Source organism: Acinonyx jubatus, chromosome C1, assembly GCF_027475565.1.
Source record: "Acinonyx jubatus isolate Ajub_Pintada_27869175 chromosome C1, VMU_Ajub_asm_v1.0, whole genome shotgun sequence".
Lineage (NCBI taxonomy): Eukaryota > Metazoa > Chordata > Mammalia > Carnivora > Felidae > Acinonyx > Acinonyx jubatus.
This window is the reverse complement of record NC_069381.1, coordinates 95732323-95758383: the sequence shown is the minus strand read 5'-3', so window position 1 is coordinate 95758383 and position 26061 is coordinate 95732323. Positions and strand designations below refer to the sequence as shown.

General features: G+C 43.4%; 2 protein-coding genes across 5 annotated transcripts; both read left to right on the top strand.

Moving 5' to 3' along the window:
• The first annotated feature begins 107 nt into the window (after window positions 1-107).
• Window positions 108-9483, top strand: AP4B1 (adaptor related protein complex 4 subunit beta 1). 2 transcript variants are annotated; one of them, XM_027058304.2, is made up of 11 exons: window positions 108-313; window positions 415-601; window positions 2545-2769; window positions 3235-3365; window positions 3954-4101; window positions 4622-5118; window positions 6127-6210; window positions 6968-7071; window positions 7759-7966; window positions 8189-8470; window positions 8733-9483. In XM_027058304.2, exons 2-11 carry the CDS (start codon window positions 489-491, stop codon window positions 9158-9160), a joined length of 2220 nt encoding a protein of 739 aa, XP_026914105.1. In that variant the 5' UTR covers window positions 108-313; window positions 415-488; the 3' UTR covers window positions 9161-9483. The 2 variants fall into 2 exon arrangements, with proteins under 2 accessions (XP_026914105.1, XP_026914108.1); XM_027058307.2 differs by lacking the exons at window positions 2545-2769; window positions 3235-3365; window positions 3954-4101 and having other exon boundaries at window positions 129-313.
• Window positions 9484-9712: 229 nt separating this feature from the next.
• BCL2L15 (BCL2 like 15) lies at window positions 9713-25822 on the top strand. Of its 3 annotated transcripts, XR_008295146.1 has the most exons (6): window positions 9713-15265; window positions 15587-15708; window positions 18536-18760; window positions 19365-19438; window positions 21612-21704; window positions 25733-25814. XR_008295146.1 is itself a non-coding variant. In XM_015066123.3 (4 exons), exons 1-4 carry the CDS (start codon window positions 15139-15141, stop codon window positions 19380-19382), a joined length of 492 nt encoding a protein of 163 aa, XP_014921609.1. In that variant the 5' UTR covers window positions 9713-15138; the 3' UTR covers window positions 19383-21298. The 3 variants fall into 3 exon arrangements, 1 of the variants encoding a protein (XP_014921609.1); XR_003419905.2 differs by lacking the exon at window positions 21612-21704 and having other exon boundaries at window positions 25733-25822; XM_015066123.3 differs by lacking the exons at window positions 21612-21704; window positions 25733-25814 and having other exon boundaries at window positions 19365-21298.
• Window positions 25823-26061: the final 239 nt, after the last annotated feature.

The window sequence follows — 26061 nt, the reverse complement described above, 5'->3', positions numbered from 1 at the left end:
TCGGCGTCCGGGCGACGCTAGGCGCTGGCCGCGAGAAGGTGAGTGGCAGCTGCTGTGCGCGGTCGGCCTCAAGGAGGCGGGACTTCCGCAGAAAGCTTGACTGGGCCTATCCTTGGCGGCAACCGCGCGGAGGCGCAAGAAGGGCTGGAACTGGAGAGGGAGGGGTCTGCAGACTGTCGGCGGCCCGGCTGGAAATGGGGCGGAGGGCTTCGAGGTAGCTGGAGAGGTGTCGGGGCGCCGCGATCCGGCCTGCAGGTCCCGGGCAGGAACCACAGAGCCTTGTTCGGGGCTCGCCGGGGCGCGGAGAGGCTTGGTGAGAGTGTGCTGGGGCCTGGGCTGCGGCCCCGGGGAAGCCGAGGCTGGGGCGAGATCACGCCTTTCGCGTCGCCGCTGACTGACCTTTGCTTTACCCAGGTTCCCACGTCAGGGCTGGGAGGAGCCGGCGAGTTACCTAGGGGTGTGCGGGGACTGCCCCGCGACTGTGGACGATGCCGTACCTTGGCTCCGAGGACGTGGTGAAGGAGCTGAAGAAAGCTCTGTGTAACCCTCACATTCAGGCGGATAGGCTGCGCTACCGGAATGTCATCCAGCGAGTGATTAGGTATCCCCTACCGCCCGAACTCCCCGTGGCAGCCCCCATCCCGGCCCTCCACCCCCGGCCGCTCCCAAAGAGTGAATGAACTCAGGGCAGGCTAGGATTTGGGCTTCCTGCTTCTCTGCATGGCCGTCGCAGCCTCCCTTTGTGGGACTTCCTTGACTTCGTTTACTCAGCGGGGTGGTTACGCCCATGTCTTGAACTTACACTGCTGCCTCCCCCAGATCTATAGAATCTAGTACAGAAACCCCTTTGTATCTTCAGACCCACATATCCTGCTGCTTGGCATTCCCACTTGGACATTTCTTCAAAGACTTGCAAAATAGCACCTTACATCCTTCCCCTCTCCCCAAACCTGCTCTTCCACTTATGTTTGGGTTGATTGAATGTCACCATCCAGCTGACCAAGGGAGGGACTCAGTCTTGATGACGCCCGATTTTCACTTCTCAAGTCAGATGGTATAGATACACAGTTCTAAATATCCATCCTCTTTTATTTTTATTTTTTAAAAAAATTTTTTAGTGTTTATTTTTGGGAGAGGGAGAAACAGAGCGTGAGCGGGGGAGGGGCAGAGAGAGGGGGAAACACAGAATCCGAAGCAGGCTCCTGGCTCTGAGCCGTCAGCACAGAGCCCCACGCGGAGCTGGAGCTGGAACTCAAACCGTGAGATCATGACCTGAGATGAAGTCGAAGCTGAATCGACTGAGTCCCCCAAGCTCCCCATCCATCTTCTTTTTAACGAATTTTTGTGTATTTATTTTTTATTGGTCCTGTTCTTCTGGTTTTATTACCAAAGCAATTGCAGTAGCTTGCTAATAGGTTACCTTGCCTCATTTCAAGTAGAATTTTTCTAACATGAATTTGAATGTATATAACTCTTGGCCTGCAATTGTGGTTCACAAACTTAGTATGCACAACAGTCCCTTGCAGTGCTTTAAAAAAAAAAAAAAGAAAAAGAAAAAGAAAAATCAAAGTTTTCATCCAGTCCAGTAATGCTGCTTTCAGTAGGGTGGGATGGAACCCAGGAATATGCGTTTTAAACAGACACCCCATCTGACTCCTGTAGGAAACCATAGTTTGAGAAACTGATCTACAGAATAAAGTCCAAATTTCTTACAGTACCCAAAGAACACCCTAACACAACTACTTGCAGACTCTCAAAAGAATGTAGCATTCTTGCTGATGCCTATGTGCCTTATAGCATCTATCATTACCTGTCTACTACACCTGCCTGACAAATTCCAGCTCATTCAACTAAAGTGTTACTTCTGTGGAAACATTTTATGGTTTCTTGGCAATATTAGACCTCTGATCCCCCACTGCACCTTGTCTGTTACTTCTGTTTTTTGGTTTTTTTTTAATTTTTTTTTTTTAACATTTATTTTTGAGACAGAGAGAGACAAAGCATGAACGGGGGAGGGTCAGAGAGAGGGAGACACAGAATCTGAAGCAGGCTCCAGGCTCTGAGCTGTCAGCACAGAGCCCGACGCGGGGCTCGAACCCACGGACCGTGAGATCATGACCTGAGCCAAAGTCGGCCGCTCAACCGACTGAGCCACCCAGGCGCCCCTGTTACTTCTGTTTTAATACTTACCGATCATATTGTAATTAGTGGTGTTTTTGTCTTGCTCCTTAATACGGTTTGAGTTGCTAGAGATCTGAGACCATGCTTTTTTCGAAATTATGACCCCAGAGCGTACCCCTGGAATGTAGAAGCTGAATTTCACTGGAATGTTCCAGGGATTCAATAACTATTTCTTGAATGAGTAGAAGAAAATTTATTGTAGGCCTATCGTGTGAAGTATTGTGCAATGTGATAGACAAGGTAGACCCGGTTGCTTTCCTCATAATCTAGTTGGATAACCGGGATGTGTATAGGTAAAACACCTGTTGTTATAGGCTGGGGATCATGTATTTTACTTCTTCCTGCTATGTGTGTTGGTTTTAGGCACATGACTCAGGGCTTGGACATGTCTGGTGTTTTCATGGAAATGGTGAAGGCCAGTGCCACCGTAGATATTGTTCAGAAGAAGTTGGTTTATCTGTACATGTGTACCTATGCCCCCCTGAAACCAGATCTGGCTCTCTTGGCCATTAATACGCTGTGCAAAGACTGTTCGGATCCCAATCCAATGGTGCGGGGGCTGGCATTACGGAGCATGTGTAGTCTCAGGTGAGTACCCTCTTCCAGGACTGTTTATCAGTGGTTGATGTATTCGGGAGATCATGGGACAGGTTTTTAATGATGATAATTTATCTGAGCTTCTTAATCATGGGGAACATGCAGTTGTAACCTGAACTCAGGTTTTCAGCCATTGCTTAGGCTTGAAAAACTATGTCCTATGGTTTCCTTAAAGGGAGTTTTCCATCCTCACTCTTGCTGAGATAGTTCGTGCTTTTGGTTAAAGATTTCTAAACAGTTATGTAGACATATAGTTTTGTTGCCCATGCAGTATTAGTCCAAATGAAAAGTCAAGTATGACTTTTTAAGTTTGGCCAGTGGCTTTCTCTAATTTTTTATGACATGATAGATGTACATTCAAACATCTACCAAACCTTCTGTGTTAAGGGCATAGGGCCTGAATTATGTCAAAACTAGTGTTTTAGGATCTGGCTGACTCCAGGATGTGTTGCTTAGGATGCCTGGTGTGCAGGAATACATCCAACAGCCTATTCTCAATGGTCTGCGAGATAAGGCTTCATATGTCAGGAGGGTGGCAGTCCTTGGTTGTGCCAAGATGCATAATCTTCACGGAGACTCGGAAGTGGGTAAGTTTCAGTGTAATCCATCATGATTTATATTTTTTTGTGTCTCCGTTATATGTTTGACTTTGGAAAAGGTCACGTGGCTTTGGTAGGAAATAGTAATGTGGCTGTGTACTTGTTTCTCTTTTTTTCTTTAAGGTTTATTTATTTATTGTGAGAGAGTGAGAGAGGGAGAATGAGTGGGGGAGGGGCAGAGAGCGAGGGAGAAAGAATGCTAAGCAGGCTCTGCACCAACTCAGGGCTCAATCCCATAAACCATGGGATCACAGCCTAAGCCGAGATCAAGAGTCAGTCAGATGCCTAACCGACTGAGCCACACAGGCACCCCTGTATGTGTCTCTAAGTAGAAAGGCTGGCTTGGTATTTTCTGAGATTGGAGAAGTCTTTTCTTTGGAGCCCAGGTGAGATCCTTTGCATTAGCTACTTAGAACAGTCTGGGGATGGCTTTTTTTTGTGCTTTGCATTTTATTATTGCCTTTGTTATTTTTGTAGGGGAGAAGTTCAGCTTTATCTGCCTGGAGCTATTGTCCTGGTTCTATTCCTGTGACTCTGAAACTGTTCTTTATCTGAGATCTTTATGCTCTTTTATAGACGGTGCTCTGGTAAATGAATTATACAGTTTGCTGCGTGACCAGGATCCAATTGTGGTTGTGAACTGCCTGAGGTCTCTAGAGGAAATTCTGAGACAGGAAGGAGGTGTTGTCATCAACAAGCCCATCGCCCACCATCTCTTAAATCGGTTTGGATGCCTCAGTCCTCTTTGTTATGATGAGATCTGCATCCTAGTGGGGTCTTGATATGTTGGATTAAGGGGACGTCTTGAACAACTTCTATAGAGTAGTAAAATTAACAGTAGCTATTAGTTTCCTCATGTTTTATTGAGAGAATATTCTTTTATTTGTCTTAGTTTCTTTTGATCGTATAGAGAGATGGCAGAAATACCCTGTGGAAATAGGTTCTGTCCTCCTCTACGATCATTATGTCCCCCAAACTAAGCCATTTGTGTTGTCTTAAAGAATCTGGATCTAGGTATAGCAATCACGGTCTTTGGCCTTAGATGAGTGAGAATGTGTACTGTGAACTCCTCTTGGAATTTAAAGCCTGTTTTGTGTCCACTTTAAATAGTACCTAAAAAGAATAATTCTGTTATGGCACAATCTGTTTTCAAGAATTCTCTCTTTGTTTTGATGAACAGGTGACAGTTGCACAGAGATGGTCCTCATTTGGTTGCTAAAATAATGCTTTCCTTTTTTGGACAGAATGCCAAAACTGGACCAATGGGGCCAGGCTGAAGTATTGAACTTTCTGCTACGCTACGAACCCCGCAGTGAGGAGGAGCTGTTTGACATTCTCAATCTGTTGGATAGCTTTCTCAAGAGCAGTAGCCCAGGTGTGGTGATGGGAGCCACGAAACTCTTTCTGATCTTGGCAAAAAAATTCCCCCACGTACAAACCGACGTGCTTGTGCAAGTCAAGGGACCTTTGCTGGCCGCCTGTTCTTCAGAGAGCCGCGAGCTCTGCTTTGCTGCCCTCTGTCACGTGCGTCAGATCTTGCATAGTCTGCCGGGTCACTTTAGTAGCCACTACAAAAAGTTTTTTTGCTCTTACTCGGAACCACACTACATCAAGCTGCAGAAGGTGGAGGTGCTGTGTGAGCTGGTGAACGATGAGAACGTGCAGCAGGTGCTAGAGGAGCTCCGGGGCTACTGTACCGATGTGTCAGCCGACTTTGCCCAGGCTGCCATCTTTGCCATAGGTAGGTATCTGCCGCTTTTCCTTTTTGAGCACTCAGGCCAGCCCGAAAGCTGTGGAACCATAGGGAATAAACAGGAACGAATCTTGCGGCAGAGACAAAGTACCATGCACCAAAGAACTGGGAGTCAGTGACCACAGAAGGAGTGGGGGGGGAGGTGTTTTCGTCAACACTGGTGTTGCCGTATCTGCCAGGATAGAGGCTACAGGTAACTCAGACTATAGTACCTAAAATTTACATTGCTGTCCAGAATGCTTTCCCATATATCATCTTAGCACGGTCTTGGGAGGCAGTCAGGAAAAGTGGACAAGGGTTAGCGCTTCATTTTAGAAATGAAGAAACTCAGGCACAAGAAGGTTATTGCCAGAAGGTCACGTAGTTCCTGAAGTGCGACTGGAACCCAGCTCTCCAGACTCAACGTCCTGTGTCAATTGACCAATTGTCTATTGAGCTTCTACTATGGGCTGTGTATCGTGCTCAGTGCAGAGCGGCGCAGAATGAATCCTAAATATCACAGGCTTTTTCATACTACTCTGTGTGGAATTCAAAAAGCCAGAATGACTCACAAAATGAAAGCAGCTGGGGAGCTACGTTTTGTTGGAGGGCTTCAAGCAGAAGAGGAGAAGGAACCGTCCTATGAGAATAAAGATTGGTTATTTTTAGGGGCAAGAGGAGGGAACAAAGAGGAGAGCGTAGAACTCCTGCAGTCAGGAGACTACTGTCGAGGGTTCCCAGCAGGGACACTCCTGTGCAGCTGTGCTGTACCAAGCCGTGGCCTCGTGTCTGGCTGCCACGTGAATACCTGTTACTGAAAGTTTTCAACGTTGTTCGATGGAAAAATCATTTTTACCAAACTTGGGAAGATCAAGCAAGGTGTGATTTTTTTTTTTTTTTTTTTTTTTTTTTTTAAGGTATCTTTGGTCCTCTTATGTTTGGCTGGTGGGAAATTATTTTAGAACGAGGTGCTGGTATGTGACTTACCACTTTTCTGTGCTTTCTGTTCCTCTGTAGGCGGTATTGCCAGGACCTACACAGATCAGTGTGTGCAGATTCTAACAGAGTTGCTGGGGCTTCGACAAGAGCACATCACCACAGGTAATGGCTGGCTACCCTTTGAGCATTTTTTTGTTTTGCTTTTTTTTGTCAATTGCTTGCCCTGTAGTAGTTGCCCCCCAAAAATGCTTGTTGTTCAGTAACATAGAGGTTTAAACTTTTCTTTGCGTTATCGTCTGTTGCCATCAGAGAAGCATAGGGTCCATAGATCTAACAGGTAGGGGGTTTTCAGGTTGCCATGACTCTACAAGGCTGTTCTGTACATAATGAAGGGTTCTAGGATGCTGTGCTTGTTAATTCCCCAGCTTTACCCTCTTACTGCTTTATGGCAGCAGTGGCTTCCAGGGCTGGGACTGGGGTGAGGCAAGCAAGGTACCCAGGATGCAAACATTTAAAGAGGCACTCGCTCTCAGGTTCGTGCAAGTGCTAACCCTGCATGTTTTCTTAAATTTTACACCCCCAGCACCTTGTTTGCCTCACCCTAGTTCCAACACTGGTGGCTCCATTTACACCGTCTTCAGAATATCATTGAACATGACCCCACATTTGCTTTACATTTTACCAAGCGCTTTTGCACATGTTAGCTCATTTAGCCTCCTAGCGATCCAAAAGGAGCAGCATTCATGTAAGAAATTATTGCCCGTGTCAGACATTTCTCAGATAATCGTTGACCACCCCTCCAACACCCATTTTACCGAACTTCATCTAGCAAACTAGTCTGAATATGTGACTTCTCTTAAGATTCCTTCCTGCGTGGAGCCTCTAATCCTGTGCTCTTGTATCCTGAGCTGTGTTGTAGTGGTGGTGCAAACTTTCCGAGACCTGGTTTGGTTGTGTCCTCAGTGTACGGAAGCTGTGTGTCAGGCCCTGCCCGGCTGTGAGGAGAACATTCAAGATAGCGAGGTAGATGGTAATTCTCCTTTACTAACAGGCAGAAGGGGAATGCTTGGGACCCTGCTCTGTGAAATGGAATCTAATTCTTCTTTCTACCCAGTCTGAATGTGGCTATCCTTAGAATTGACTGCCACCTCAGATTCTCTTTTGGGTATAGATAGGGTAGAAGAGATAAAAACAGGAGATTGATCTATGGTTTTTATTAAAGATGCTTTAATATCATCGTTCTCTTGAACAGTTTTGAGTCAGAGGCTTAGACAATGGAGTTTTCAGCTGGAATGAGAATCAGAATCATTTGTGGAATTAACAGATATTTGGGCTTCACCACAGGCCTACCTACTTTGATTTGCACTCTAGGTCAATTACCACTTTCATGAAGTGGGTTAGAGGAGTGTTTCAGTTGCTTCCACCGATACATTAAACCCTAGACTGGGGCGGAGGCCCCCTAACTGAAAAAGCCTTATTACCTAACCAACACGGGCTATGAGAGTCTTGAGTCTCCTTTCGTGTGGTAGCATTTTGTTCGTATTTGTTGTAAAGAGTGGTGTTGGGTGGAGGATCGATGCAGTGCGAGTTGAAGTAAATGTAGGATTATGCTTTTTCCGCTGCCATTGGGCGGGGGTGGGAAGTCGAACCTGCCACCGTGTTTCAGATAGCCGAATGTTGAGCACCTGCTCTTACCCCTTCATTCCCTAGGGGAAACAGGCCCTTATTTGGCTCCTTGGTGTCCATGGGGAGAGAATTCCCAATGCTCCCTATGTGTTGGAAGACTTCGTGGAGAATGTGAAGTCAGAGACGTTTCCAGCTGTGACGATGGAGCTGCTCACTGCGCTGCTGCGCCTTTTCCTCTCCCGGCCCGCCGAGTGCCAGGACACGCTGGGGCGCCTGTTACATTACTGCATAGGTAGGCTCTTCCGAGGGAGTCGCGCTTGCCGTGTCAGATGGTAAATACCCTCACAGCTTACACTGTTGGGTGAGTCATGTCTGGTGCCCAAGAAGACAATGTTAATGATTTTCTGGGGCTTCCTCCCTCCTTCCTTTTGTTTTCCCTGTTGTGGTTGGCACAGGGTAGAAAGAGTGTTTTGGTTTTTGTTTGTAACTAACTCAGTCTCTTGTCTTACCTCAGAGGAAGAAAAGAATATGGCAGTACGAGACCGAGGTCTCTTTTATTACCGCCTTCTCTTAGCTGGCATTGATGAAGTGAAGCAGATCCTCTGTAGCCCTAAATCTGACCCTTCTCTTGGACTTTTGGAAGATCAGGCAGAAAGACCTGTGAATAGCTGGGCCTCGGACTTCAACACGCTGGTGCCAGTCTATGGCAAAGCCCGCTGGGCAACCATCTCTAAATACCAGGGGGCAGAGCGTCGGGGCCCAGAGCTTCCTGACACTGCGTCCTTTGCCACCTCAGGTAAAAATAGTCCTTACTTTAGATCTTATCATGAAAACTCTTTATCTTTTGTAATGACTGGTAGAAAGTAGGGTATCCTAGCTATATCTCAGACTGTTGCCTGAATTGAAGTCTTTGTGAGCAAGAAAGAAGTTCCTAGTTGGTGATTTTAACGATGTATCCAAAGATAAAAGTCACATTGTGTATTTTTGGAAATCTAGATAGAAAACATAGTTCCTATAGATTAAGAAGATCTCTTACAGAAGCTTTCTGACTCTTTTAGGTCCCCTGATTCCTGAAGAGAACAAGGAGAGGGTACAAGAACTCCCTGATTCTGGAGCCCTCGTGCTAGTCCCCAATTGCCAGCTTACTGCTGAGTATTTTGAGAAAACTTGGTTTAGCCTGAAAGTTGCTCATCAGCAGGTGTTCCCTTGGCGGGGAGCAGTCCATCCTGACACTCTCCAGATGGCCCTACAAGTAGTGAACATCCAGACCATCGCAATGAGCAGGGCTGGGGCTCACCCGTGGAAAGCCTATCTCAGTGCTCAGGATGACACTGGGTGTCTGTTCCTAACAGAACTGCTGTTGGAGTCCGAGAACTCGGAAATGCAGATCTCTGTGAAACAAAATGAGCCGAGGACCGAGACACTGAATAGTTTTATTTCTGTATTAGAAACTGTGTTTGGAACAATTGGAGACATAAAATCATAACAGATTCTTGCTGCCTGTCCTAAGTGAGATGAACAGCTATCAGAGTTCCTAGTTTTTCTTATTAGAGTTGCCTGTAAGTCCAGATGATATCCAATGCAATGGAGAATGAGCAGTCTCAGAATCAGGATTCTTATGGTATTGTCCAAAGACTGTTGGCTTATTCCTCTCATACCTATTGGTGGATGACCCCATTTTTTCAGGTGATGTTGAAAAGGTTAATGTTGGTAAGGGGATGGGAACAGGCTAAGGAAAGGATTTGGATTCTTTTCTAATCCGTTTTAGGGATTGTCGTACTCATTAAAGATGCCTGAAGTCTATGGAAACTGGTGAAGTCATCGTTCGTGGAGGTCATCTTTTCTTCCCTGTGTTACTGCAATAAATTCCTCACTGGCCTCATACTCCTAATCGTGCTTTTTAAGGCCAGAGTTCAAAGTCCTTAGTGCAGTATCCAGAGTACCTCTGCCGTGTCACATCTCACTGCTTGCCCAGACGCTGTTCTTGCCAAAGCAAACCACTTGCATTCCTTGAATGCACAAGGCGCTCTCTCACCTCTGTGCTTTGGTACTTGCTTTTATTTCTTAGCTAGAACATTTCCTTACCCTCCTATCTTCTTTCTTTAAGTGAAATCTAGTCTGTCTGTCAGTGTTCCGCTCAGTCATGAGCTCTTTCAGGAAGCGTTCTGTGACCCTCACTGCCTTCATTATGGATCCTGTTCAAGCTGTCAAGGCTTCCAGTGCATGTGTCCCCCTGCTACTGTTGTAACTGTTTTCTGTCACTCTTCCTTGCTTTTAATTTTATTCATACCTACCCACATTTTATACATTAATCGAGGCAACTTATGGCAAGAGCAGATGTAATAAAATGATTTAAAGTACAAATAACCAGTAAATTATAGACAACCAGAGGATCCGCAACAGGGAAAGTAGAAATACCTCTTAAGCCCGGCTTGGTTAGAGATGGGGAGTTACACAAATGTTCAGGCTTAAGGGCCTACATACTTGGTAGAGAGGAGTCTCCAATGTAGCTCTGTAAGTGATTTAGCAGTCAGGCTGAAGAGAAGTAGTTATATAGTTGTCATCAGAGAAGAAGAAACCCTCCAATATTAATTTCTAAAAGAAATTTACACAGTTTCACATGGGTAGCACTGAGTGGTAGGTACAAAATTGTTATGGGAAGTTAGCAATGGGTTTGTCATGACTTAACGGTGTTCTTCAGTGAAAGAGAATGTAACTTTAACATGGAACTTAGGGCATTTCTTCAAGGACGTAAGATAACATGATCCAAATATCATCTAGCTTAATTCAATGACTTCTTCAACCTAGATACATAAATGGACTGCATGCCTTAAAAATTTTTTTTTCACCCCTCACGTCTCTCAACTAGGCTGTTAATAAGAAGAGTATATAACAGACAGTGTTGAATTTTCTGGCAAGGGCCTGGGGTTTGTGCATTGTTCCCCCTGGAAAATTTCCCAGGACAGTGATTTTCTTTCCTTCTATCACCATAGTTGGCCACATGGTGATTACTCAATAACTATTTATTGAATGAGTGGCTGTAAGTAATTAGATTCTGATGATATTTTGGGATTGGTGTTTGAAGTGTGTTTTGTTACATTGTATCAATCAAACACAATCATAATGGAAGTCTATCTAGACTGGGATTTCTCAAAATTGACATTTGGGGCCAGATAATTCTTTATTGTGGAGGGTTTTCCCGTGTCCTGTAGGATGATTGTTAGCAGCATCTTTGGTCTATACCCACTAGATGCCAATAGAACCCCCAGTTGTAACAAAAATATCTGCAGACATTGCCAAAGGTGCCTTGGGGGGACAAAATCACCCCCCATTGAGAATGACTGATCTAGATCATGGGTCCCCAGGGATTAGATGTAGCGTGATCAGAACAGCTTCAGAATTGCATTTTCCATAGTTTGACTTGTTTGGTTAAAACATGAATGTTTGGGGCGCCTGGGTGGCTCAGTGAGTTAAGCGTCAGACTCTTGACTTTGGCTCAGGTCGTGATATCACGGTTTATGGGATCGAGCCCTGTGTCAGGCTCTGCCATGCTAACAGTGCAGAGCCTGCTTGGGATTCTCTCCTCTTCTCTCACTCTGCCCCTCCCCAGCTCACGTGCACTCTCTCTCAAAATAAATAAACTTTAAAATAAATAAATAAACAGGGGCCCCTGGGTGGCTCAGTCAGTTAGGTGTCTGACTTCAGCTCAGGTCATGATCTCACAGTTTGTGAGTTTGAGCCCTGCTCTGGGCTCTGTGCTGACAGCTCAGAGTCTGGAACCTGCTTTGGATTCTGTTTCTCCCTCTCTCTCTCTCTCTCTCTCTCTCTGCCCCTCCCCCACTCGTACTCTGTCTCCCTCTGTCTCAAAAATACACATTAAAAAAATTTTTTTTAATCAATAAAACACTAAAATTTAAAAAAATACATAAAATGTGAATGTTCTTTGGGTACTGAAAGAAATCGAATCAAAGTGTAAAGTGTTGCCCATTTAAAGTGCAAGGGAACAGGATGTAGAGATTGGATAAATCGACTTTTTAAAAAATTACAGACTATAATTGAAATACTGATCTAAAGAAAAGTAGGTATGGCTCAGCAATTGAGTAAATGTTAACTAAAACGATCCCAGATATTGGAGCTTTTAAAAAATTAAGTCCTGGGGTGCCTGGGTGGCTCAGTTGGTTAAGTGTCTGACTTGGACTCAGGTCATGATCTCATGGGATCGTGAGTTTGAGCCCTGCATTGAGCTCTGTGCTTTCAGTGCAGAGCCTGCTTGGAATTCTCTCTCTCCCTCTCTCTGCCCCTCCGCTGTGCACACATGCATTCTCTCTCTCCCTCCCCCTCCCCCCCAATAAATAAATAAATATTTAATTTAGAAAATAAATAAAAGGTTAAGTCCTACTTGGTTGCTTGTCTGTAATGTGTGGGGCAGAACAGAAGATGAAACTTGTTTTTGAGAAAGTGTAATTTTAAAATCTCAGTGAAGAAACGATGTCTAACTGTAGCCTAGGTTTGCTAATTTACGAGCAAAATGACTAAAGCTTAAATATACCATGGAGTTAATTATATTTCTTCTCCCTAGGAGCTCTCTCTAGCCTTGGCAGACATATGTGACACATGTGATGATGTGATACATAAGTAGATGCATATTTTTTAAATCCTTGAGGGTAGTTGATATTGTGCTTTTAGAAAAATGGCCGTCTGATGTCTGCCTTGGTTGGGAAGTAGTATGTAACGCATGGAATGGGTGCCCTCTGATGACCATGGTGCTTTAGAACATTGCAGAGGCAATCATTTGTGTAGTTCCTGACCATAATTTCATTGCCATGGATTAGTGGCTCTTAAATGCCCCCATTTCCCCCAACCCCCTTTTCGGATGGGAGTTCTGGTACAATAATTCTATCCCTTTCTCATATATTGGGTGTTTGGGGGAGGGGAGGCAAATAACGGATTTTCTTAGTTAATAGATTTACACGTTGAGAGGAGCTGCACTTAAGGATCCTCATTCACACGCAGACCTGGTACAGATGACAAGATCCTGGACTTGAGCCCATGATAAAAGGTGATGAGGCTTTTGAGAGAGGGATGTAAAATGTTGTGGCCAGAGCACAAAAGAAGCAAGTGATGTGAAAAATTTCTGGCCTCATTTTTCAGTACTAACTGGGAGTACAGTATTTGAAGTGCAACAGTCAAGGGTAGATGGGCAGTGGGAGAAAGGATGGGATGATTCTTTGGGAAGGTGCTACAATAAAGGCTCAAGGAGAAATGCACAAAGCAGGAAACTTCACCACACCCTTGTCCAGGAGAGGATATTCTCCATTTCTGTAGCCTTATGACATTGATTATGCAAGATAATGCAAAGGATAGATAAGATCATGCAAAGATTAGATTCCAAAGATGGTATTTGCCCATAAGCATATCAGTTGTGAAATGAATTACTGTGGGAAAGGTTTATTATTTGAGGTAAGACAGGACTTGGTTTTAAATTTCTATTCTGCCACCTACTGATGCCACTTACCTTGGGTAAGCTATTTAACACCAGCTGATGGTATCTTATAAACCCTTTTTTTGTTTTCTTTATGTTATTTTGGAAGTATGCCAAATTAATTTGTTGGAATCCTTAAATTTTCAGTGGCTGGCTCTAGTGTGAAAGGAGGTTGGCTCAGGATTCTCTCTGAAGGACTTTCTTAGAAGTCTCAATCTTACTTAGTAGAAACCGAAGTTTCGGCCCTAGCGATAGAGGACAAAAACATAATTTGTGTTTCTAGTCCAGGGCCTCCTGGGTGACTCTGTCGGCTGAGTGTCCAATTCTTGATTTCAACTCAGGTCATGATCTCGTGGGCTCATGGGTTTGAGCCCCAAGTAGGGCTCAGTGCTGACAGCTGAGAGCCTGCTTGGGATTCTCTCTATCTCCTCCCTCTCTGCTCCACCCCCTCTCAAAATAAATAAATAAACATAAAAAAAAGAAAAGAAAAGAAAAGAAAACAGATGACTGGCTCTTAGTGTTTTGCAAGAACTTTCACTCTGAACAACTGACTCACTGTTTATGCTTGAATCCCCTATCAGTCTACCAATCAGAATACCCTTGAAGGGCTGATAGGTTTGAGTGCTGACACCCACAGCCCAAAACTAGGTGTGACTGCATTAAGAAGGCAGGTCACTGTGGGTAAGTGTCTAATCACGAGATCTCCTAAAACAGTGATGGAATCTAACCCTGTTAGGAAAATCCTACTTAATTCTGTTAGTGAATCTCAGATCCCTTTTACCCTAGTCCTTAGGCCTTGGGCTAACAGGAAGACCTTTAACATTTACTACATTTCAGAAATTGCTGGTTCATCCTATGTAACATCATCTTATTTAATCCTCATAGTTTCTCTGTGAAATACTTTGTATTGTCTCCATTCATAATTTCTCAAATGCCCAAGTTTTTTTTCCACCTTCTCAGTTTTTATGTATCCTATTTCCTCCTGGAATGGTCTTATTTTTCTTCTTTGCCTCATAATCCCTACTTGTCCCTCAGAGCTCATCTCAGATATTACTACTTCAAGGAAGCCTTTCTAACCCCCTAGGTTTGATTCCCTATTGCACATTGTAATCACACACCGTATCTCAATAAGCACAAGAAATTATGTGATCAGTCACGTAATATCTGTCATACATGCTAAAGTGTAAGCTCCTTGAGGACGGGAACTGTGTCATTTTTCTGTTATTTCTAGTGCTAGGTATGGTTCCCTACCCTTAGATACTCAGCAATTTGGGGTGCCTGGGTGGCTCAGTTGTTTAAGCGACTGACTTTGGCTCAGGCTGTGCTCTCACGGTTTGTGAGTTCGAGACCCTCACTGGGCTCTTTGCTGTCAGTGCAGAGCCCTTTCTGAGCCTGCTTCAGATCCTCTGTCTCCCTCTCTCTCTGCCCCACCCCTGATCGTGTGCATGTGAGAGTGTGCTCTCTCTCTCTCTTAAAATAAATAAACATGTAAAAAAAGATACTCAGTAAGTTAAATGTATGATTATGGCAAACAAATGCCATATGTCAGGCATTGAATGCTTATCTATTATAACTTCAGAACCTTCTTTCTTTAACTTATGCCATACACAGAACCTAACAGGAAGTATTTCTAAATGAAATTGCCCAAGAAAGCTCTTCCTCAACTCTATTTCAGTCCTAAATTGGCTAACAATACAAGTTATTAATTAATCTTAGATACTGGCTAGGGTGTGGTTCTGAGAAAAGGAACTGAAAGCCTTCGAAAAGTCTCCTGAGTTCTGTATGAGCCATCCGGAGGAGTCCCACATTTCTGAGCAGCGAGTTTTGAAGGAAATTGGTAGGGCAGGCTCTTGGATTACATGTCCCCTTAGGAAACTTTACAAGAGGTGGACACACCTGGCTTACCAGTATTTCTGACTTACTGCTGAGCTGAAAACTGCTTGTTTTGTGGAGAAGCAAAAACTCTGCAGCAACCATCTAAAATGAAGAGCCCCCGAACTTTTGAGGAGCAAACGCAATGCATTGTGGACTCTTTACTCACAGACTTCTTGAGCCCCACAGTGCAGGTTGCTAACCGGGACCTACGTTGTGCAGATGAAACAGATTCAGGTAAGGCTCCTGGCCTGAGGTGGTGATGGTAGGTCAATGAGAGAATCTGGGTAGACTTCCTTATTTCCTCTGAAGTTTCAAAAGGCAAACTAAGCTTTCAGCAATACCTGAAAATCAGTAGTCTCCATGGAAGAGAAAGATATTCTCAGTGAAGGGAGATTTTCTGATTCTCGGTGTTGACAGAATATTGAAGGTGCTCTTGGGAGAGAACAGTGCCCAATGTTGTTTAAAAGTCAAGAACTTTCTCCACTGCCCAGATTCCTGGGAGTTGCCATTCCTTCAAGCTCTGTAACAAATGTGAATGTGTTCCCTCTGTCTTAGGAGAGTCGAGCTCTTTTGACGTGGCCATCATTGCTGGTCGCCTTCGGATGTTGGGTGACCAGTTCAATGGAGAAATGGAAGATTCTGTCAAAAACATCATTTCAGAAACCATTCAGGGACAGGTGAAGTTGCTGCTTTTTTCTATTTTAGATGCTCTTTTCTTACTTCTCTTACATGACTGTGACTAGAAATATCCTGGTGAAAGATTTGGGGGCTTATCTTCATCCAAAGAGATACAGCAGGAATTCTCCAGCTGCTAGTTCTTCAGGAGTTCATCAGAGCCCAAGTGGTAGTGACATTGTTTCCATTTGTTTTCATCAGAGCTGTGCTTAAGTAGCATAGAGCACATCTGTAGCATTTTGTCCCTGGTAAAGCACTTTAGTCTCTAATATACTTGTTTTAATATTTATTTTGCTGAGAGTGGGTGTCTTCCCCTCCCCCATCCCCAGAAGGCCCAGCAACAAAACTATGTACAGGAATGATAGTCGACAAGTATGCTGCACTGAGGGGTAAGTACTTACAGCAACCCACTTGGGCATATCTGGCTTTTCATCAGAATGATGATTATTGGCAATAGCACTTGGATTCTGTATCGGATGTAAAGACCATCGGCAATGTTCTGGAAGATGTTGCTGATTAATATCAATAATGGCAGGTAATATTAACTCATCACTTAACACGTGCCAGACAGTATTCTAAATGCTTTGCACTTACCTCATTTAAGCCTGATACCACTCTATGAGGTCGTGTAGAAACTATTATCCATAAGTGCAACCTCTCCTCATGTGCATGTAATGCTGTGAGAGCAAACATCTCACCTCTTTGTTCACTGAAGTATTCACACAACCTAGAATAGCACCTTGTATGCGGGAGATCCCCGATAAGTATTTTCTGACTTGATATCCATTTAAGCAGATACGGGAACTGAGAGATAGGGAAACAAGAAATTAGGTTACTCCGTGAGTGTTGAAGTTAGGATTTGAACCACACTCTTCACCATTATGCTTTATTCTTCTTACTGAATATAGCTTGGATGGTACGCCTATTCAGGCAGAACCAGACTTGTTACTCCTAATTGCTTGCACTAAAGCTTTCCTAATGTAGCTAAGAGATGAACTTACTTTTTTTTTTAATTAAAAAAAAGTTTTTTGTAACAGTCCCAAACTCATAGGAAAGTTGTGCATATCGTACAAAGAATTTCCCTCTTGAATCATTTGCGAGTAGGTGGCTGATAGGATGTTCCATCATCCGCTAATACTTCTATGTTTCCTTCAAACAAGGCTGTGCTTTTATATATAACCATGATCTAAACCATCAAAACCAGGAAACTAGTACTGACACATTTTCATCTTATCCTCAGATTCCATTCAAATTGTTCCAGTTGTCCCAATGATGTCACTTACAACAAAAAGATCTAGGCCAGAATCAGATATTGCATTTAGTTGTGATGTCTCTTTAGTATCCTTTAATCTGAAATAGTTCCTCAATCTTTCTGTGATTTTTCATGACCATGACACTTGAAGATTATGAGTCAGTAATTTTGTAGAAGGTCCCTAAATTTGGGGTTTTTCAATGTTTCCTCTTGCGTAGATTCAGGATATGTACCTTTGCAGTAAGATCACAAAAGTGTTGCAGTGTTCTTCTCGTCGTACCTATTAAGTGGCACAAATTTCACTTTGTCCCATTACTGATGTTAACTTAATCACTTAAGATGGTGTCTGCAAGGCTTCTCTACAGCAGTTATATCTACTGCAGTTAATATGGTTAAATTTGCATAGGGAGGTATTTTGAAACCATGTAAATATCTAGTATCTCATCAACATTTCAATCTATTCATGTATTTTTTTCTTTTTTTTTACTCTTTCATGTATTTATTTTTTATATCAACATGGACTCATGAATTCCTATCTGTTACTAGTAATCTGTTACCACCATTATTTATTTGGATGTTCAAATTGTCCTAGTTTTGGCCAGTGGGAGTCCTTTCAATCTGGACTGTGTCTTTTTGGCATGTCCTGTCGCTCTGCGAGTACTTCCTTAATTTCTGACATATCTCTTGTATTTCCAGGCCCCAGCCTGAAATCAGCCATTGTCCAGGGAGCTCTGGTTGGTTTTAATGGAGAATGGTATTTGGAAACCAAGATCTAGGTACTCATGTGGATGGCCCTCCCAACTTGTTTGGACTCTGACACCCTGCTCTGACTCCCATGGGCCCCCCTACACTACACCACAGTACATCTTGCTTTGCCCCATCTAATGACTTTTGTTTTTTTGTTTTTTAATTTTTTTGTAACATTTATTTATTTTTGAGAGACAGAGCATGAGCTGGAGAGGGGCAGAGAGAGAGGGAGATACAGAATCCAAAGCAGGCCTCAGGCTCTGAGCTGTCAGCACAGAGCCGGACATGGGGCTCGAACTCACAAACTACAAGATCATGACCTGAGCTGAAGTCCGACGCTTAACCGACTAAGCCACCCACGCGCCCCATCCCATCTAATGACTTTTGGATCAATTTTGGGGGGGGGGAAGGAAAGAGGGAGAGAAAAAACAAATCTTTTTTTTTTTTTTTACTTCAGAATTTTCCAGACTTCAGTCATTCAAGCAGTACCTTCACAATTTGACTATTAAGTACTATCACGTACTTAATATTGTCCTTTCAAATCATTTTGTTGTTCTTTAAATCATTTTGCTCATCCTAAATAATGACACCTGAAATCATCGGTTTGATGGGCTACTTATGTTTTCTCTATACCCATTACAATAAATAACAAAATCATAAAATAGGAAAAGTTTGGCCTTCTACTCCTTAGATTATCTTAGATACAACCAGTGGTGCATTTGCTATTCTCTCCTATAGGAAACACTTGCTTTACTGGATTCCTGCACCTACAGCTCCTTGTAGACTTTTTTTTTTTCGATACTTCGCTGATATCCCATGTCTCTCCCCAGGCAGGAACTATACTGCAGGACACAGTAAAATCTCTCAGCCAGGCCTGGTGTGCTCAGGATTCCAGCTTAGTTTATGAGAGAGCCTTTCTGGCAGTGTCCGTGAAGCTTCTTGAATGTGTGGCCCGCATGGCTCCTGGAATAGCAAGACAGGTGGCTATCCCCATAGTAAACCTGATCAACGGGAACAGTGCCGTCCGGGAGTTTGTCCAGGGCCAGGGAGGTTGGGTAAGTATGTTGGGGCCCTGGCTCTGATAGGCATTTGCATTGTTTTTGTACTCATACCTGGGACTCCCAATTCCTGATTCTTTGTAAGTTGGAAACCAGGTAGAAAAACAGATCTCGCTACTTTGCTGAAAAGAGCAGTAAAAAGGGGAACAGTCAGAAGCTCAGGACTATGGGTGTTGGACTTCAGAGACACTTTGCCTAAAATGTTGACTACTAACTCTGCAAAGCTAAATCTCACTTTCTATATATAACTGCCTAGCAAGTATACTGGTGATAGAATGCTAATCTCAGCCTGGCTTCACTCTGCTCCCTGCTGAATTTCTGGGTCTCCTCTCCCTAACATTTTTGGATGTATGTTGAAGAAATTCAGAACCATCCCCCTATTGTCTAACAAAAACGATGTCCAGAGGAGGCATTCTAAGGTCATGTCTTAGGAATCATTAGACCCTCTGCTCTCATAGAGCACTCCTCTTCATTTCCAGCATCAGCAGAAGCCTTAGTGAGAGCCGCATTTCTTGAAGGTATCTGCAGATTATTCGTGGTTTCTTTGGGAAGCTCCTGAAAACCATCCCTTTGACTGTAGGCTATCCATTGTTCTTCCTAGGAGAATCTGGAGAGCTGAAGAAGAGGTGGGAGCTGTTTGCCAGCCTGAACATCACTGCCCCTGTGACTGCTCAGGTGATTGATTTCTGGCAGTTAAAGCAGACAACCAAATCCAAAACTGCTTTCTTTTGAACAGAACCTAATTTAGCTGAATAATTTCTTTTCTACTGATTGCTACAGTTGGGAGAAGCCCTTGGAGGTCTACAGAGATTTTGTGCTTTGTGTTTTTATGTGGGTTTTAATGAGGTACCATTTAAGCAAAGACCTCTAGACACAAAGTAACGACTTGTTAGGAGCGGAATTGGAAGCATTAGAGCCTTAGAGCCGGGCTTGGCTGGAGATCTTTTGGGAAAGGGAGCACACAGTAAACTTCCTTCAGATTTCCTCTGGTCCTTTGGGAAGGATCTTGTCTGCTCATTTTGCAATCTAAAGGACTTCAGGGAGATTTCAATTCTTTAAGTTGAGAATTTCTTTTGAATTCATAACCTGAGTCTTGTGTTAATTTCACCAAAGCAGAATTATTTTATGCATTTTTAGGTTGAAAGCAAAAAATAGCAGTTTCTGCATCTGCCCTCCTACCAGAAAGGCCAACAAAAGATAAAACAGTGAGTGCATTTTTACTGCCACAGGATGCAGGAAGTGCTGGCCTACATCTAGGACAGAGGGGCCATCCCAGCTTAGATGAAACTAGCTGCATACCACAGTGTTTTTCAAACCAAAAAGGGGCCTACATACCACTTGTGGACCTTATAAATTGCTGATTTCCAGCCCCCATCCCTAGAGATTCTGATTCTGTAGGGGTGGGCTGGGACCTAGGATGCTACCAGTTCCATAGGGGATTCTTATGTACATACAGAATTGAGACCCATCATTTTAGAGCAAGGATTGGCCATATCCTGCCTGCTCCTTTTTCTGTAAATTCTTTTATTGGATTGCAGCTACACTCACTTGTTTACATATTGTCTATGACTGTTTTAGTACCACAACGTCAGAGTTGAGAAGTTACAGCAGATACCATATGGCCTGTAAAATATATTTACTATCTGGCTCTTGACAGAAAAGTGTGTAGACCCTTGCTTTAAAGCTAAATGAACATCTCTCCTTGAATAATTTAAATTCTGTGGCAATCCTGATAATTCCTGCCAAACACAATTGTACATAGGATTACTCTGTTTTTTAGATTTTCGAGTGTTCTGTTGGTTCTGGCATAGTCCACACTTTCTTGAGAACTTTAGCAAATCAGAAAGCTCTGTGACTCCTGAGTAGTCAGTCAGTAGAGGGTATATATTTTCCCTGGCCCTACCATAAGTGATTGGAAGTGATTGGAAATGAGGCATACAGTATCCATGTTATGAATATCTTGAAATAGTCCTTAATAATCTCATAGATTCATAGGCAATCATCAAGACTCCTTAAGTCCCAAAACCAGACTACTTACCTGACTGTCAAGAAGAAAAGCATTGCTATATCTATTTTGTTTTTTGGGGTTTTTTTTTTTTTGTTTTTTTGGTTTTTTTTTGCTATATCTATTTTGAAGAGAGGCATTAATGGTTTGGTTACAGTTTGGCTAAAGTGTAACCACATCCCCTCCTTTCAGCCAGCCAGCTATCTGTTTCCCCTCAATGCACAGAATTAAAGATGTAGCGCTGGGACTATATCTTGACTTTTTCAAATTGTGTGATTTCCTCAATTCTTGGAGAAATCACAGTAGGTTTGTAATCCCAAATGAGATTTCATATTTCTTTTAAGTAGCAATTAGCTTTTTTTTTTGCTACCAGTTGAAGACACTTGATGTACTTCTTTGTCCCTTACATTACTGTAAATTCAACAGGGTGGGTTTTGTGGTATTTTACTTCTTAGGTGAAATCACTATTTTCACATTGACCAATGCTGTTTTGTTCATGAAATAAAATTGTGTCTATGTATTTGAACTAATTCTCAGCAAATCCAATTTAATTGATTGATACAGAAACAGATTGGGGGTTGTCCTGGGCAGGGGGTGGGAGGTGGGGGAAATGGGTAAAGGTGGTCAAAGGGTATAAATTTCCAGTTATAAGATGAGAAAGGTCTGGGAGAATAATGTACATCATGGTGACTATAGTTAACAATACCATATCCTGTATTTAGAAGTTGCTAAAGAGTAGATTTTTAAAGTTCTTACCACACCCATACACACAAAGCACTTTATTTATTTATCTGTCCTATGTTTATGTATTTATTAAAAAAAAATTCTTTTTTCTACACCCAGCATGGGGCTTGAACTCACAACCCTGAGACTGACAGTTGTATGTTTCACCAACTGAGCCAGCCAGGTGCCCCAAAACACACATTGTTTAACTAGGTGAGATGACAGATGTGTTAACTAACCTTACTGTGGTAATCATTTTGAAATACATACATGTGTCAAATCATTGCCCTGTACACCTTAAACGTATACAATGTTACAACGTCAATTCTCTCTCAGTAAAGCTGAAAAATACACGATAAAGGTCAGAGGCCAGCAGCCTCCTCTTTGTCTTTTCTCTTCCCTCTTAGCTTCGCTAGCTCCCCATTTTATCCTATACTGTCAGCAAGACATCCGAATAGGAATCTGTTGCCAAGTATACAGCAGTATCTGGAGACTGAGGATACAGTGCTTCTGGGGATTATACCAAGTAAATGGATGAAGCAGCTCTGGCTTAGGTGTTGTGTTCGTTCTTAGGCACCCTCTCCTGGGAGAGCTGAAGTGTTTGGGTGGCAGGAAGAAGGCACTGTAGCCCAGAGATGAAGAATACATTCAGGTTCTCTGATGTTCACAATGTAGTTTCACCAAGACTAATCATGTGACATTGGGCAAGTAATCCAAATTCCCCTGAGCCTTTGTTTCCACACCTTTTTTTTATATAAATTTTTAAAAAACATTTATTTATTTTTGAGAGATAGAGAGACAGAGCATGAGCAGGGGAGGGGCAGAGAGAGAGGGAGACACAGAATGCGGAGCAGGCTGCGGGCTCCGAGCTGTCAGCACCAAGCCCGACGTGGGGCTCGAACTCATGGACTGTGAGATCATGACCTGAGCCGAAGTCGGACGCTTAACCGACTGAGCCACCCAGGCACCCCTGGACTATTTTAAACACCGCACCATGAACAGTTTGGGGCTGCTGTCACAGTTCATAAAGTTTTGGCTTAAGCCAATCTTCTGGCTTTACCTCTCGCCTCAGTGTGATTCCTAAGATTCCTAAGTCTGACGGACTTATTTCCCTTCTTCCTAAATCCATATCCACGAGCTCCAATTCTTTGTATCTATATACCTTTTTTATCCCTATACTGCCTCAGATTGCTGTCCAGCTAGCTCAAAACCTCAGTCATGTTTCCCCTTTTCCCTGCCTCCAGCCCTACTCACCTAGACTTTCTCACTTATTCCTTGCTTTTTGTCCGGATTCTTTCTATGAGAGTTTGTTACCCCATGCCTGGACTTTTGGTAAAGTCTCTTAGGCTATTAACTGATTGTTCTGTTCCAGGCTTGCCCATTCCCATCTGTCCTAATACGGCCACCAGATTGACCAAAGCTGTGGTTTCCTTGTCTAGTCTTCTGAGTCATTTTCAGATATAATCATTTTGAAATTTTACATACTACTGAAGTAGATTATGAGACTTTTAAAAAAATTTATCAGAGGGGCCATTTCTTCAAAAAAAAAAAAAAGAAAGAAAGAAAGAAAGGAAAGAAACATTGCTTTGATTGCCATTTTCTTAAGATCTTCCAGCAGAACTTTTGAAGGTGATTGGATATGTTCATTGTTTTGATTGTACTGATGGCTTCTTGGGTGTATATACATTTCAAACTTCTCAAGCCACACACTCTGAAGTGTGTAGTTTGTTGTATGTCAGTACTACCTCAGTAAAGTCGTTATATTTTTAATTTTTTTTAATGTTTATTAATTATTTTTGAGAGAGAGGGAAACAGAGTGCGAGTGGAGGAGGGGCAGAGAGGGAGGGAGACACAGAATCCAAAGCAGGCTCCAGGCTCTGAGCTGTCAGCACAAAGCCCCACACAGGGCTCAAACCCACAGACCATGAGATCATGACCTGAGCCGAAGTCGGATGCTTAACCGACTGAGCCACTCAGGCGCCCCCTCAATAAAGTTGTTATTAAAAAAAAAATAAAACCTTCCCCAGTTTTCCATCGCCCATCAAATAAAGCCTGACTTTTTAGCCTGGCATTCAAATTCCCTCAGGGTCCGTCTCCAACTGCCCTTTCTAGCCTTGTGGATCAAGACTCTTCTCTACATGACCAATCATCCAGTCGGACTGAGAGCCACTCACTAAGCTATCCTCCTCCTGCTGTTCTCTGTTTTATATTGCTTCTCCTCAGGCTCTTCGACATATTCAAGACCCAGCTCAAAGGTCGCTTCCTCAATGAAGGCTACCCAGAAAACCCAAATACAAAGTGATCTTTGCCTTCTCAACATTCTGTTTGCATATTCCCACAAATGGCCTTAAGTTATAGTTATTTGTGTACTTCCCTCCCCTACTAGAAAAAGATCCTTGAATGAAGACAACTTGTTGTACACATCTGTAGCACCCCTCCTCCCCATTCTCTTGCGTACCTATGGACCTCATAAATATTCATTAAAAGAATAAATGAATTAAAAAAAAGAATAAATGAATAGACTCAATACTGAGTCAACAAATGAAAGATAAGATTTCAAGTTTGATTACGTTTTGAACACGATGCCAGGTCTCACCAAGAGTCCCAACTCTGTTTTAATAGAAGGAAAATTGGGTCAATTGCAAATTATCAGTTGTCGTTAGCCTCCTGAGGGTTGTACTTCCGAAACCAAAGGCAGAGCGTGATTCCCTGTGGATGGCTGGAAGCTGACTATGAAGTTCACAGCGGGTGAACCGAAGAGACTGATGAGGTCTCAGAAAGCTGTAGCGATGAGAAGCCATCATGACCAGGAGATGCATGGGGGACTTTCCTGCTGTGGGTGATGTGTGCAACAAGCCTCGTCAGAGGCATTTTATCAGCCTCTACTATGTCCATTTATAGAAGGGGAAATGGGTCTATTCTGGGAGATAAAGGGGTCGTTTTTTTCCTGGCCATTGTAGCAGCACAGAGCTGGGCTCTGCCTCAGTGGTGGCAGCATCATTCCTTCCATAACAGTGGCCCGGCTGCTCAGGCAGCAGCTCTCAGGTACATGCTCTTTTCCAGGTTCTGGGACCCCTCCCTGTAGGGAAGGCCCATCTGCTCCTGGCACAGCGAAAAGTGCCTGGCCAGAGACAGGCATGGTCTATGCCAGGCAGGAGACCTGGAGTACTTGACGGAGAGAGTAACCAAGTCAGGGTGGACCCCTCACCAACACCTAACCACATTATGTAGTGTGCTTGATCACAACAGGTGTAATTTAGGTGTGCTTAAGAGCACGTTAAGCACTGTGGGTCCCGCAAATGTATGTGGAAGGCACTACCGTGGCCTTTGATACATTTAAAACTACAGGGGGTGGCTTATGTGTCTTCTTTCGAATAAACTCTTTTCAATAAACTTGTGGGAGGCAAGAAACCTGTGGAGAAACAAAGCAAACTTCCACAGCTGAAAATAAAGACTTCGACCGAAAGGAGGCAGACTAAGAAAGTCGTGCTGAGATGGAGTTAGGGGCGGGTGTTGTGAAGAAAAGAGTAACTAAGCTTTACAGCTTTATTTTCATCTTGGCGAACATTAGGGGAAAGGTGAGAAGTAGCAAAAGAGGTGGCAGTAAAATGAGTAAGGCCTGTGGTTGATGTGGCTAGATAGTTTGGGTGGGGGGGACCCACCCAAGCCCAGGAGGGGCTTGGTGACAAGCTGAGGAATCTGGACGTGCGTGCAGTAGACCATCGGTAACTACTTCGGTTCTTTAGCATTTAAGTGGAGTTTTAAGACCTTTCACCCACGCTTGGTTCCTAGGAGACGCGAGCATGGGGTACAACTAAGAGCCTGTTGCTGATGGAATTCACATGTGCAGAAAGGGGGGCGGGGGTCAGCATGGGAATGGAAGAGACTGGTTGAATCTACAAGACATTGAGGAGAAATGACAAGCAGGCCTTGGTGACCACCAGGATGCTCACAAAGAACTGTGTGTTTCACGGATACTACACGGAGCCCATATCAAATCAATGACCCTAGTGAAACCGAAGCAAAGATTGTTAAGTGGCTTCCCCAGGGTAAAACAGGCCTCCCCATAGAGAGAGAAGGATGTTGTGAGAAACCTGAGTGTATTTCTTATTAACTGATAATACTTGTCCTAATGATCTCCTCTGATATTCTCTTTGGTTAAAGTTTCTTTCTTTTCTTTTTTTTTTTTTTTTTGTCATGGAATTCCAACCTCCGTGACGCTGATGTCGGACATTATACAGGCACGCTCCCCTCTTGCCAGTGCAGGTGACTACGAGGGGCACTCCTCTATGCTGTCATCCACCTTCTGAATAAACAGCAGAACCACAGGAGGCAGCAGTGAGGTGTTCCTTCCTGGCTCTTCTTCAGGTGCTCATTCACTTTTACTTTCCACTAGAACTCACCCCGGCGGGTCCTGACAAAGTGCTCATGGGTCTTTCACTTCATGGAATTGTTGTGTTCACTTAGGGCTTAGGCCGGACCGGTTTAAATGTTTCACCATAAATTCGTCAATTCTTTTACGTATTTGCCAGTCTTTGCTGTAGAACATGTTCCCCCTCCCCAGTTGTTG

Bases quoted from the DNA above. Each gene is read 5' to 3' on its own strand.
- AP4B1 (XM_027058304.2), top strand. From the start codon at position 489: ATGCCGTACCTTGGCTCCGAGGACGTGGTGAAGGAGCTGAAGAAAGCT. The intron at 602-2,544 runs GTATCCCCTACC...TGTTGGTTTTAG, and splicing joins GTCATCCAGCGAGTGATTAG to GCACATGACTCAGGGCTTGG. The intron at 2,770-3,234 runs GTGAGTACCCTC...TGTGTTGCTTAG, and splicing joins CGGAGCATGTGTAGTCTCAG to GATGCCTGGTGTGCAGGAAT.
- BCL2L15 (XM_015066123.3), top strand. From the start codon at position 15,139: ATGAAGAGCCCCCGAACTTTTGAGGAGCAAACGCAATGCATTGTGGAC. The intron at 15,266-15,586 runs GTAAGGCTCCTG...CCTCTGTCTTAG, and splicing joins TGCAGATGAAACAGATTCAG to GAGAGTCGAGCTCTTTTGAC. The intron at 15,709-18,535 runs GTGAAGTTGCTG...GTCTCTCCCCAG, and splicing joins CAGAAACCATTCAGGGACAG to GCAGGAACTATACTGCAGGA.